The sequence below is a fragment of the Moschus berezovskii genome, chromosome 16 (assembly GCF_049115385.1).
Source record: "Moschus berezovskii isolate FMDL1 chromosome 16, NW_MosBer_1.0, whole genome shotgun sequence".
Classification (NCBI taxonomy): domain Eukaryota; kingdom Metazoa; phylum Chordata; class Mammalia; order Artiodactyla; family Moschidae; genus Moschus; species Moschus berezovskii.
The window spans coordinates 44930255-44943745 of NC_142475.1; the positions used below are offsets into that span (position 1 = coordinate 44930255).

Here is a 13491-nt window from a genome sequence, read left to right on the forward strand (position 1 = left end):
CGCCTGTTTCTTGCCTCTGTGGCGGGTCCCCATCCTTCAGCCCCAGACCATTTGGCTCACTTCTGTCAAAATGTAACTGAAAACTTCTTGCCAGGAATTCTTCTGTGATATAAGGAAATAAGTTTTACAGTATTAAGTTCTGTTTAATGTTTTCCAAAATACGTTTTTCATGGAGATCAGCATACGTGCTTTATTATCAATATATATGCTGACTCACCTCACATTTTATCTTTTATAAATACATTTGTGAGGTAAAACTTTATTGAGGTTAATAGGAGGTTATAATGGATCTGGGCTTCCCAGGTGGCACCAGTGGTAAAAAACCCACCTGCCAGTGCAGGGGACATAAGAGACTTGGGCTTGATCCCTGGGAAGATCCCCTGGAGGAGGGCATGGAATCTCACTCCAGTTTTCTTGCCTGGAGAATCCCTGTAGACAGAGGAGCCTGGCAGGCTACAGTCCGTGGGGTCACAAAAATCGGACATGACTGCATTGCCTTAGCACTCATGCACATAGTGGATTATACCTGCTTATTAATATTTTAAACAAAACAAATTTTACTAATGATTACAGAGTGATTTTTATTGAACTTATATTAACATTTTTATTTTCTTACTTTAGGTATCATTGCCCAGTGCCCAAGATCTTTTATGTTCAGCTGACTGTAGGAAATAATGAATTTTTTGGGGAAGGGAAGACTCGACAAGCCGCTAGACACAATGCCGCGATGAAAGCCCTTCAGGCACTGCAGAATGAACCTATTCCAGAAAAATCAGCTCAGGTGGGTCACTGCGGCATGTGGCAGCCTATTTCTAATAGCTGCCCAGGGAGATTACTGAGAAATGCTTCTTTACAAATAGAGGCAGTCTCTGCTAGTGGAAGGGAACACTGGATCGGCTGTGGCGGCGCCTCAGCTCACCTGTGTGCTCGTTAGACTCTTGTGTCTTGTTAGGATGGCCTTGCCTTCGAGCACTTTGGCTCAGCCTAGGGAGTCCACTTCCCAGGCAAGGCAGGATTTGGGAATGTGAGCAAGGATGAGAAATAACATTCATTTACTTTGCATTGAGTGCTGTGTTTTATTGAGCATGCATTACATTGTGTTAATTCAGTTGGACTGTGAAGAAAGCTGAGCGCCGAAGAATTGATGCTTTTGAACTGTGGTGCTGGAGAAGACTCTTGAGAGTCCCTTGGACTGCAAGGAGATCCAACCAGTCCATTCTAAAGGAGATCAATCCTGGGTGTTCATTGGAAGGACTGATGCTAAAGCTGAAACTCCAATACTTTGGCCACCTCATGTGACGAATTGACTCACTGGAAAAGAGTCTGATGCTGGGAGGGATTGGGGGGAGGCAGGAGACGGGGACGACAGAGAATGAGATGGCTGGATGGCATCACCGACTCGATGGACATGAGTTTGAGTGAACTCTGGGAGTTGGTGATGGACAGGGAGGCCTGGCGTGCTGTGATTCATGGGTTCGCAAAGAGTCGGACACGACTGAGCGACTGAACTGAACTGAACTGAATTCATCTAGAATCAAGGAGTTTAAAGTGGAGGAGATATTTATGGATTTTTTTAGTTCTACTTTATTTTACCAGTGAGGTTATTCGAAGCTGCTGCTGCTAAGTCACTTCAGTCGTGTCCAACTCTGTGTGACCCCATAGACGGAAGCCCGCCAGGCTCCCCCATCCCTGGGATTCTCCAGGCAGTAATTTCACTCATTGCCATGGTTTTAGCTGCTTCCTCTGTTGACTTCAAAATGATATCTTTAGTTCAGGAGTGTCTAATAAGCCCGCTTCTTATTGAGTTCTCCACTTAGTTATTTGAAGCTAGAGGTCCAGCCTTTAGTTTGCCTTTCCTCAAGCCTGTTGTCCCTCCCCCTTTGAGATTTATCTTAGTTAATGGCAGACTTAGTATTTTTGTCCTTTTGCACTCTCATCATGACTCTTATGTTTGCTTCTCAGTCTTTCCACTAAGTCCTAAGCTTCTTGACAGCAAGAATACTGTCTCTTGATCTCTTTAAGGCTTACATGGGGTTCAGCATGTGTAAGGCTCCAGAAGTAAGTATTAAATAGGTGCAGAGCCAGACACAGAGCTCCAACATCCTGGTTTGCATCCTATACTCTTTCTGCAACTTAGTCTTCATAGAAGATTAAATATCGCACACTGGTGGAGATACTGTGTGTGTGTGTGTGTGTGAGCGAGAGAGATGGAGGTCTGTAAAGAAAACTAGGTCTGGGGATATCTATATCAGATTAGTGTTTGTTTGAGTAAAAGGTTTCCACACTCAGCATTTATCCTTCTATTTTGAAGGGGAAAAACTTAAAACCAAATCACAAGAAGCCTCTCGGCAAAGCCCTTGACTGTGGTGGTTCCATGGGAATCCACAGGATCCAGTCTCTGGTTTCCTGTGGTGTGTAAGATAGGTTCTCTTGATTGTTCAGTACGTGTAAAGTTTGTTACAAAGTGAAGATTCAATGTCGTCCTATTTTTCTGTGATATAGAATTGCGAATCAGGAAAAGAAATGGATGATGACAAAGATGCAAATAAGTCTGAGATCAGCTTAGTGTTTGAAATTGCTCTGAAGAGAAATATGCCCGTCAGTTTTGAGGTATGTGTTCATCAGAGATCTCCCATTTTTTCCCCTCCTTGCTCCTCATTGTTTTAAACAAACAAACAAAACAAAATTGACAAATAAAATTTTAGCATCCTGAAAGAATTAATGTGCTCCCTTCTCTTTGATGTGTCTATCACGAAATGATGCGGGCCCTAAGAAAACAGAGCTTACAATATCATGGAGTCCTCCTGATCTCTTTGGCTTTTCTTTATTCAGCCATTTGTTTCATCATAAAATTTATTTTCCAAATTTAAGATAATTTGTAGTAACCTATAAGATTTATCATTTTGATAAGGTCACATTGAAAATATTCTATAATATAATTAATGTTTAGTCACATGTGTATATTAATATTTCATTTCTTTTAAATTTATGGAGGCCAAAATATAAATTTAACCTTTTAACTTTACATTTAACCTTTACTGATAATTCACTAAGACATAATAAAGCAGTTCTTTAGTTTAAAACTGGATAAATATGTCATAAAATATTTGTAAAGTCATGTGGCATTTAACAAAGAAAAAATATTGAATTGTTATAATACCTCCTTTATTAAGAGGTCACTAATTTTGCAACTCAAGTATTTAGGAAGTAGACAAAACTCAGGAAAAAGCTGAAACACTTGAGGAATATTTTCCTTCAAATTATGCTCTGTTCACCTGCTGGAAAGCTCCCACACTTCACTCACTGGCAGGATCTACTCACCTCAACCGAGAGCCTGTTTTCTTTTTTAAACACAATTCCATTACAAGTTGTGTTACCTGATTTCTCAGCCCATAGAAGATTAAAGGCAGCAAAATGAAGAAGGCAGGAAGAGCATGTACCTGAGGGCCTGTTGGTCCCAGCGAGAAATGATAGGGAAAATATGGAAAACCTATCAAAAGTAATTGCATTTAACTTGAAAGTCTTTGGAAGATGGGGTCTTTTAAATGCTAGACGAACAGGAACAGTTTTAAAAGTGTTAGATGTCCTTAGAGGCCTTAGATGTCCTTAGAGTATTTCATGTTCATAATGGTGATCTAATGTGAGCAGTAAGAGGTTGAATATTTAGTCAGTAAAATATATATGTATATTTTTTAATTGACAGGGATGTCCATCAAAGTGGTTAAACGGTTTTGGTGTTTCAATCTGTAAGCTTAAATTACTTGGAAAGTATGCTTATCATAAATTCCTTTATCCTCAATAATATTGGATTATTGAGATATTGTATCTTTTCTTCATTGGTATCCAGTATTAGAACATAAAATTTTAATATAATGGTCAATGGTAAACTATTTAAATAGGGTATTTTTTTAATAGGTCGGGCTTTTGACAGACACAATGAAGTTTTGTGCACTTAGGTCTTGGAAGGCATTTTACTTCCCAAAATTGGCATAGTTTAAAAAGAGCATGTTAAATACAGGATTTGGGAACATTCATAGCTGACAGATTCATAATCCATTAGTCTAGAAAGCTAGGTATTTTTATGGCAAATCTACTTACCTATTTAAGACCATGTCACAGAGAGTAAATATTCCTTATTGTAAGACAGCTTTTGAGGTCTCCATCAAAAATAGGTGATTTTTCATCTGTCATCAGTTTGTGAGAGGCTTCCACATGCAAGATGTTTTGTAAGTTTTAGAACTCCAGTGAGACATACTCCTTGTACTCTAGTAACTTATTCTCACAGAGGAGAAAGTTAGATATGTATGCAGTAATGGTATGTTTTATGATCTCAATTTTCTGTCCCATAAGAAACAGGGCAACCATAATTAGAATTGCCTTTTTTAAGCTAGTGAAACACAATTTTGACCATGAATTGAATATATTTATTTAGATTTCTATTTTTTCCAGTTTAATTCATTAAGCATCATAAGTATAAATGAAGAGTCTCTGTATAATGAGTTCATGATAGCTTTATTGAAGAAATCCATAATTTTGGCATAATTTTTAATAATTTCAATTTTGATTTTTATATGAACATTAAGAAAGATTCATGCCATAAAAACCCATCTTAAATCCCTGTATTGAATCTTTTACTTATATTTAATAGGTTATTAAAGAAAGTGGACCACCACACATGAAAAGCTTTGTGACCCGGGTGTCAGTGGGAGAGTTCTCCGCTGAAGGAGAGGGAAATAGCAAAAAACTCTCCAAGAAGCGTGCTGCAACCACTGTGCTACAGGAGCTTAAGAAACTTCCACCTCTGCCTGTGGTTGAAAAGCCAAAACTATTTTTTAAAAAACGCCCTAAAACAATAGTAAAGGTAAGTGTATGCTTATGAATGTTATACTATATATATAATATATATATATTTATTATAGTGCGTGCATGCTAAGTCGCTTCAGTTGTATTCAACTCTTTGCAACCCTAAGGACCGTAGCCTGCCAGGCTCCTTGGTCCATGGGATTCTCCAGGCAAGAATACCAGAGTGGATTGCCATGCTCTCCTCCAGGAGATTTTCCTCTGGTAACTCTAGCTAAAAGTTTTTCCGTAGGGCAGGCACCTAAGCCTGCGGGTTATAAGCAGAATCAGGGTTGGACATGTGTCTGTAAGTGAATAGTAATTCTGTTTTGCTTTTAGACACTTGTATACTTGGGTTTGATCATGAAATAATAGTACCTTGCATATTTATAGTTTTTTATGGTTTAAAAAATACTTTCTCAGTCATGAGCACCTTTGGTAAAATTCTCCTCACGATGAAGGCAGATGTTGCCCCTCATTTTACAAATAAGGTTTTATGAAACACGTTCAAAGAATTTGCTTGCTTGTGTTCACCGATCATGTGTGGCAACCTGAACTACTGATACTAATCCAGTGTTCTTTGTACAGTCCACACTGCTGTGTGGTAACTTCCCAAGATTTTAGGACGTGGTGATAGGATGCAGAGTAATAATTGTGTGAGTGACACACTGATGATAGCAGCCGCAGTAGCAGACAGCAAATATAAAGCACTTGGTGTGCCAGACAGGGCTCCAGTGCTTTATGTACTGTATCATATTTAATCCACACAGCAGCCCTCGGGCTTCCCTGGTAGCTCAGTTGGTAAAGAATCTACCTGCCATGTGGGAGACCTGGGTTTGATCTTGGGGTTGGGAAGATCCCCTGGAGGAGGGCATGGCAGCCCACTCCAGTATTCTTATCTGGAGAATCCCCATGGACCGAGGAGCCTGGCAGGCTACAGTCCATGGAGTTGCAAAGAGTCGGACACGACTGAGAGACCGAGCACAGCTTGGAGGTCATGGGATGGTTTGGTTTCTGTTCTCTCAGGCACGAGTACCTTTTCAGAGAAGAATGTAGAGCCACGCGGCTTTTCAGGATGCTGTGATTCCCTTTTATGGAATCAGATTTTGCGTACATTAATAAAAAAAAAAATTAAGGCGTAGTTCAGAGGAATGAGATGAATCAGTACTTAGGACAGTGCCCGCAAACGCTCAGTATGTGTGACATGAATGAAGTGAAAGGTCTGCTCCCAGAGAAAGACTTAAACTGTCCGCACATCAGCAGCCAGCTCAGGCTCACCTCTTTAGCAGACTTCTTCAGAGCAGGCTCAAGGAGGACAGAAGTAAAGTATATTTTATCTTTGTTGGATTTCACTTGTTTAGATCATCCAGTGAAACAATTGAAGTATTTCTGTAGGTTTTGTACTTTTGTACCTTTGCTGTATTTAAAAATACATGCATATATATTTACATAAATACCTAAATAAATACATACATAAACAACTACATAAACACTTGTTCTTTTTAGTGAATAATGTCATTATTCACCGAGATGCTGTAGGTTATGCATTTCCTGAAGTAGCATTCTACATCCTATCACTAGGTAGACTAAAAATAAATGCCAGATAGATCCACTCATCACGAATCATAGTGGTTTCGCGGACTGGCTTTCATTTTTATGCTGTACCACATGGTCAGGGAGCAGGATCCAGCTATTAAGAAAATGGTCAGTAGAATCAGAAAATGACTTGGAATGTGAACCCCTGTGACCTGAGCAAGTTACCTAACTTTTCTAATCTTTTATTTCTCTATTTATAAAGTAGGAATACTAATTGAATTTACTTCACAGGATTGTTACATGTTACTCAAGATGATACATAGAATGCATTAGTTATTATTATTAAATATGTATCAACAGTAGAAATAGTAATTACTCAATAAATATTTGTTGCTTGTTGTTTAGTCAGTAAGCTATGTCCAACTCTTTGTGACCCCATGGACTGTAGCTTGCCAGGCTCCTCTGTGCCTGGAATTTCCTGGGCAAGAATACTAGAGTGGCTTGCCATTTCCTCCTCCAGGCCACCTTCCTGACCTAGGGATCAAACCCACGACTCCTGCTTGGCACATGGATTCTTTACCACAGAGCCACCTGGGAAACCCATTCAATAAATACTAACTTTTGTTATTTTGTATCTCATTCTGTCTGTTCACATTCTCTATGTATATGAATGTATCCATGGTATGTTTTCCTAAATTCTTTTGTATATAAAATCCATAGTGGAAGAACAGTGGTCTTCATTACTGCAATACTAGTCACATTAACTTCCACCTAATCAATTAAATCTAATCTCAAATTAAGAGTAATCAGCCTTTAGTCTAAAAAAAGATCTATCATTTTTATAGTAGACTATAAATATAACTCCTGTTACTTTTAACTATAGCCATTAAAAGCAAGAATATTGTTGAAATGTTATTTCCAAAAGAGGGGAGAAACATTTTGAACTTTAAAATGATTTTTTGCTACTGCCTCTATTATATATGCATTTTATTGCAGAACTTTCTACTTGTCCACCGTTGAGATCTCAGCTTACATTCGACTTCCTCAGGAAAGCCTTCTCTGGTTCTCCCTGACTCCCACATTTGTTTAGCCCCCTGCATTTTTCCTCACATACATCATACTTGGAATTACTTATATCTGTCTTATGTTAAAGTCTACAGATATTCTCTGAAATGTAAAGTTATTTTGAGAAAGCAACATGGATACAGTGAGTTGAAATCTAGGTTAATTTTGAGTATGATCAGACCTTATAATGGACCAGTAAGTGGATCACCTTGGATAGTATCTTGGTTTTCAACATTGTAGTCACTTCCTTAAATGTCTTTTACATCTAGGTTCTACCATTCCTTATTATGCAATAGAAATAGAGAAGATATCTGTTGATGATTTACCTTGATTTTATTTAGAATAATGAAGCTATCACATTGTTTCATTTGAACCTCTTAATCACTCTGAGATGTAAATATTATCCTCGTTTTAAAGATGAGGTTCTTGGTGTTTAAGAAACTTCCCTCAGATCACAGAGCAGAGTCAGGTTTCGGGTCCAGTCACGTTTGATGCCAGTGCCAGTTTCAAACTGGTTGGTTGTGAACTTCTTTTGGATTTTAATTTACTCTACAGAGTTATGTTGTTAAAATATAAGACTACCTGATGGTGTCTTTGAATTTATATTCTCAATTTTAATGTAATTCTCCTCTACAAGGTAAGGCCTCAGAGAAGGTTTTCTGCTGTTGGAGATAAAAGTTTTCTGGATAAGATTATCCTTACTGGTTTGTTGTTATTATTACTGTTGAATGTGATTTTGGCGTTGTGTCTAAGAAATCGTTACCTAACCAAACCAGAAAAATTTCTTCTCTATTTTCTTTATGAAGTTTTAGATATTACATTTAAGCCTATGAGCAATTTTGAGTTAATTTTTGTGTGATGTGTGGATTGAAATTTATTTCTACACATGAATATCCAGTTGTTCCAGTACCATTGGCTGAAAGGCTACTGTTTCTCCACTGAATGGCTTTTGCAGCCTTGTTGGCCATGTGTGTATGGACGGATCTATTTTGGGTTGCCGTTCTGTTTCCTTGATTTCTTTCTCTGTCTTTATGCCAGAACCACACATATGGTCTTTTTTTTTGGCTGCGTCAGATCTTAGTTGTCGCACACTGAATCTTTGTTGCGTCATGCGGGATCTTTTCTGGCACTGCATGGACTCTGGTTGTGGTGCACAGGCTTAGTTCCCCTGTGACATATAGGATATTAGTTGCCCGACCAGGGATTGAACCTGCATCCTCTGCAGTGCAAGGCAGATTGTTAACCACTGGACCACCAGGGAGTCCCAGTACCACACATACTGTTCTGATTACTGTAGCTTTATAATAAATCTTGAAATCAGGTATTTGGATTCCTCAAACTTTGTTCTTTTTTTCAAGGTGTTTTGATTATTTTTCCTTTGCATTTCCATGTGAATTTTAAACACTGGCTTATTAATTATTACCCAAAAAGAGCATGCTGGGGTTTTGATTGGGATTGCAGAGAATGGGTAGATCAGTTGGAAGACAGTTGACTTTTTTAAAATATTGGATTTGTCGCTCCATTAACATGTGGCTGTCCACCTATTGAGACCTTATTTAATTTCACCAGTGTTTTATAGTTTTAATGGAGTGTATATAAATTATATCATACTTTATATATTCTTCTGTGCTTGTTCTTGCCACTTAACATTTTTTTTCTTGAATTCATTCATCTTGATGCAGGTAGTAGTACTTAAATCTTAATTTTCACTGCTGTATACTGAGCGACTTCTCTTTCACTTTTCACTTTCACACATTGTAGAAGGAAATGGCAACCCACTCCAGTGTTCTTTTTTATTTATTTATTTATTTATTGGGCTACACCAAGTCTTAGTTGTGGCACATGGGATCTTTACTTGTGGCATGTGGGATCTAGTTCCCTGACCAGGGATCGAACCCCAAGCCTCCTGCACTAGGCACACAGAGTCTTAGCCACGGGACCACCTGGGAAGTCCCACACTCCAGTGTTCTTGCCTGGAGAATCCCAGGGACTGGGGAGCCTGGTGGGCTGCCGTCTCTGGGGTCGCACAGAGTCGGACACGACTGAAGTGACTTAGCAGCAGCATGCCTTTTCACTGTATGAACATGTCATAAGGTTATTTTAGTTTTTCTCTTTTGCTATTTTAAATAATGCAGCTGTGGATATTCCTGTACAAGTGAACTAGCACATTTGGGTAACAGTTTTTTAGATGAATAAATAGACTACCAAGGAATGGGTCATGGACTTTACTGCTGCTGCTACTGCTGCTGCTGCTAAGACACTTCAGTCGTGTCCAACTCTGTGCGACCCCATAGACGTTAGCCCAACAGGCTCCCCCATCCCTGGGATTTTTGGGGCAAGAACACAGGAGTGGGTTGCCATTTCCTCTCCAGTGAGTGGAAGTGAAAATTGAAAGTGAAGTTGCTTAGTCGTGTCCGACTCTTAGTGACCCCATGGACTGCAGCCCACCAGGCTTCTCCGTCCATGGGATTTTCCAGGCAATGGGCTTTACTAGACATTGCCAAATTGTTTCCCAATTTATCTTAGGATCAGCACTATATAAGTTTTTGTTACTCCCCATCTTCACCAGTTGCCGTTGTCAGACTTCTTAATTTTTACTAAATTGATGTGTGAAATAGTACCTCACTATTGTTTTAATATGCATTTTGAATCTTAATGAGATGAATTATCTTTTTATATGTTTTTTTCTTCTGTTAAATATCTGTTCATCTCATTTGCTCAGTTTTTTAGATTGTCTTTTTCTTAATAATTTTTAGGAGTTTTAAAATATATATTTTGGATACTAGATACAGCTTTTTTTAGTTATATATATTGCAAATATCTCTTCTCAGTTCATAGCTTGTCTTCTTTTTTTTTGGTGTTTTTTGATGAATACAAGTTGTAAAAAAACTCCTACTGTATTAGAGTTTAGAAGGGTAGTTGACCCCACTTACCAATAATACTTGTGAGCCCTAAATCCTCTAGAAACCCTACGTTCAGATTCACTTTATGATTTTCCTTTATAAACGATCTTGATTTTCGTTTATTTCCTCCAGTCACAGTTTTGGGGTGCAGGGGAGGAGATGAGAACCATGGTTTCTTTAAGGATCCAGTAAGAAGTTTTACAAGCATGTTTCACATTTTGAAATTTTTTTCTTCAATTATTTTTCAGGCTGGACCAGAATATGGTCAAGGAATGAACCCCATTAGCCGCCTGGCTCAGATTCAACAGGCCAAAAAGGAAAAGGAGCCAGATTACGTTTTGCTTTCAGAAAGAGGAATGCCTCGACGTCGGGAATTTGTGATGCAGGTATGTCTCACTTTTATATTAAAAGATTTTTTTTTTTTAACTACTGAAAACATTTAGAATTCCTGAGGCTAGAATAGAAATATGGTGGGAAGGAAGACTAGGAATTAATAGTAGAAGATAAAACTGTTTACACTTGAAGTGTTCATTCCCTCCAGATCCATCTACCAACTTGGTTGGAATATTCAAGTGTCAAGGACATGTCAGGCTGGAGAGTGTGAGGTTTCAAAGGGACCATGAGCTCACCCAGAGTTAATCATTGAGAACGCCTATCTCTAACTTAATGTGTTGCAATTTGCAGCTGGAGTCTGTTAACTACTGGGAATAAAAGACAGATGGAATTAGAAACAAAATTTAGAAGGATGGAGGTAGTAGGTGAAACAGGGCCAAGAGCATGAGCTTTCAGGTCATTAGAGACATCGAGAAAAGAGGGCTAGCTGGCTGCCTAACTTTGGTGTGCACAGAGGGGCTCTGAGTTGCTGAGAGATTTAAGTGCTGCTTTGTACAGCCTGGAAACTTGAAGAGTGGTTGCTGGTGTATTGGTCTAGGGGTGGGGACTGGGAGTGAGGCAGAATGCCTAAAATGCCCTCCTTTTTAAATCCTACCTATTCATCTTCATTTACCAACTCAAGTCTCAGTATCATAGAAAGCTTTCATTTTTATTATGAAAATTTCAAGCATATGCAAAGATGGATGGATATGTTTAATAGTACACAATAAAGGACAGTATAATGGAAGAGCATAATGGCCTCTCGGGGACTATGCCCATCATCCAAAAACGACAGTGAAGATTTCTGCTGTGCTTGCTTTGGCTATCAATTTTTCCTTCTTCCCTTCCTCCCTCCTTCCTTTCCTTCTTCTCCTGAAGTTTTCTAAAGCTAATTTCTAACCACATGTCATTTTAGCCTATATGCTTAGTGTGTGACTCTAAAACTCATGGAAGGTTTTTACTTTTTCTTACGTTAGGTATGGTTCATTAGAATCCTCTAGCACCCAGTCTATATTAAATTCTCTTTATGGTCCCAACTGTTTTTGTTAGGTTATGGGCTTCCCTGGTAGCTCAGCTGGTAAAGAATCCACCTGCAATTCAGGAGACCCTGGTTCGATTCCTGGGTTGATAGGGGAATGGCTACCCACTCCAGTATTCTTGCCTGGAGAACTCCATGGACAGAGGAGCCTGGCAGGCTAGAGTCCATGGGGTTGCAAAGAGTCAGACACTACTGAGTGACAACAGGCTTGTCAAAGAAGCTTTTCCAGTCAAACCTGTGGATCTCACATTTAATATAACCCAGTTACAATCAACAGATGTTAATTAAGTACTGACCATGTGGCAGACATCTAGACTCAAACATAATATCTCATGTTGACTAACTTCTTGTGCATGTCTAAGTTTTACCTTCCTTCCTAACTTATAACCTCCATGTTTCTTTATTTCACAGTACCCAATATGGTGGTATGTATATAGTAGGATCTTATAAATCTATGAGGTATATTTGTTGCCTGCCTGCCTGAGAGCTAGTATGTTTGACTTTTGTTGGGGATATAAACTTATGTTGTAGTTACAAGTAAACCATGGTTGTTAACTTAGATGTGCAAAGAGGAGGGATTCTGCTGTGGTTACTAAACACATGGTTTTCCAGATGTCATTAGGACCCAGAGCAGTGTTGTTCTAGTATTTTTTTACTTTGTAAAGTATGTGCACCATTTTTCTTTTTATATTCTTAACTTTGAGGAATTCTAGAAAGTATTTTTGGAACTCCAAAACTTGAGGGGAAAAAAGATCCACCCCCTGACACACACATTTTAGACCTGTGTTATAAATAAAAACTGGCTTTGACTTAAACAATTCCTTTCCTGTGGAATATACCGAATACCCCTTTTGAAATAGGAATTTAGAATATCTTAGGCCAGCTTCCATTTTATGGGTATTCATAAACATTCTAGTCAAACAGGAACATTTGGCTTTGCTTTTAAATGTTTTCACACTGAATTCATATTGTTTTTTCCTTCTTCTGAAAGCCCCAGTGGATTCATTACAGCTGTAACTTCATCAAAGTAAAGGGTTTTATATAAACTGCTTGAACAATGTTATCATTTGTTATAATGGAATCATTATTATTGAATGTGGAAGTAAACGATCTGAAGATAATATGCTCATATTTGTCTATCACCAGAAAAACCCCACAAATAAATGTGTGTTATAAAATGGATGTCGTTACTTGTATTGATTATTAGGTAAAGGAAAATTTCCAGTGACACTATTTGGGCATTTAGGTCCAGGGCAAATTTTTTCTTTTTTTGGAAAGGGGTATTTTAATTTTTCAAAGAGAAAATAATGATAATTAATTGTGTATTAGCACATTTTATTATTATATATCATATGATGTTAATTTTTCTACCTATCTGTGATTAAGAGCTCAGGTTTGGTTTTTCTTTAAGATTTCAAGTTTTAGAAAATATATATTAAGGAAATTTCATTAATTTTACTTGTGACTCAGTGAAACATAGTTAAGTTTTTGGTAAATGCTGTTTTACCAAACTTCTTGTTAGTTTTTTGAAGACTTCATTAATGAATTAATTTATTACTATTATTTTAAAAAATAGTATCTTGAATTTTTGTTGGGGAGGGGACTGCACTGTATGGCATGTGGGATCTTAGTTCCCTGACCAGGGATCAAACCCATGCCTCCCAGTGTGGTAGTACAGTCTTAACCACTGGACAGCCAGTGAAGTCTAAATGATTTGTTTAAAGACAAAAATCTAGT

At 38.2% G+C, this 13491-nt stretch overlaps 1 protein-coding gene across 12 annotated transcripts in view; it reads left to right on the plus strand.

The window, feature by feature from the left end:
• The window catches only part of STAU2 (staufen double-stranded RNA binding protein 2), a 322176-nt gene that overhangs the window by 112598 nt on the left and 196087 nt on the right, over nucleotides 1-13491 (plus strand). For all 12 annotated transcript variants that reach the window (XM_055431772.2, XM_055431769.2, XM_055431760.2 and 9 more), the window contains 4 exons: nucleotides 622-781; nucleotides 2503-2610; nucleotides 4649-4861; nucleotides 10592-10729. In XM_055431772.2, the coding sequence (XP_055287747.1) occupies nucleotides 622-781; nucleotides 2503-2610; nucleotides 4649-4861; nucleotides 10592-10729 (619 nt within the window). The remainder of the gene's footprint in view (nucleotides 1-621; nucleotides 782-2502; nucleotides 2611-4648; nucleotides 4862-10591; nucleotides 10730-13491) is intronic.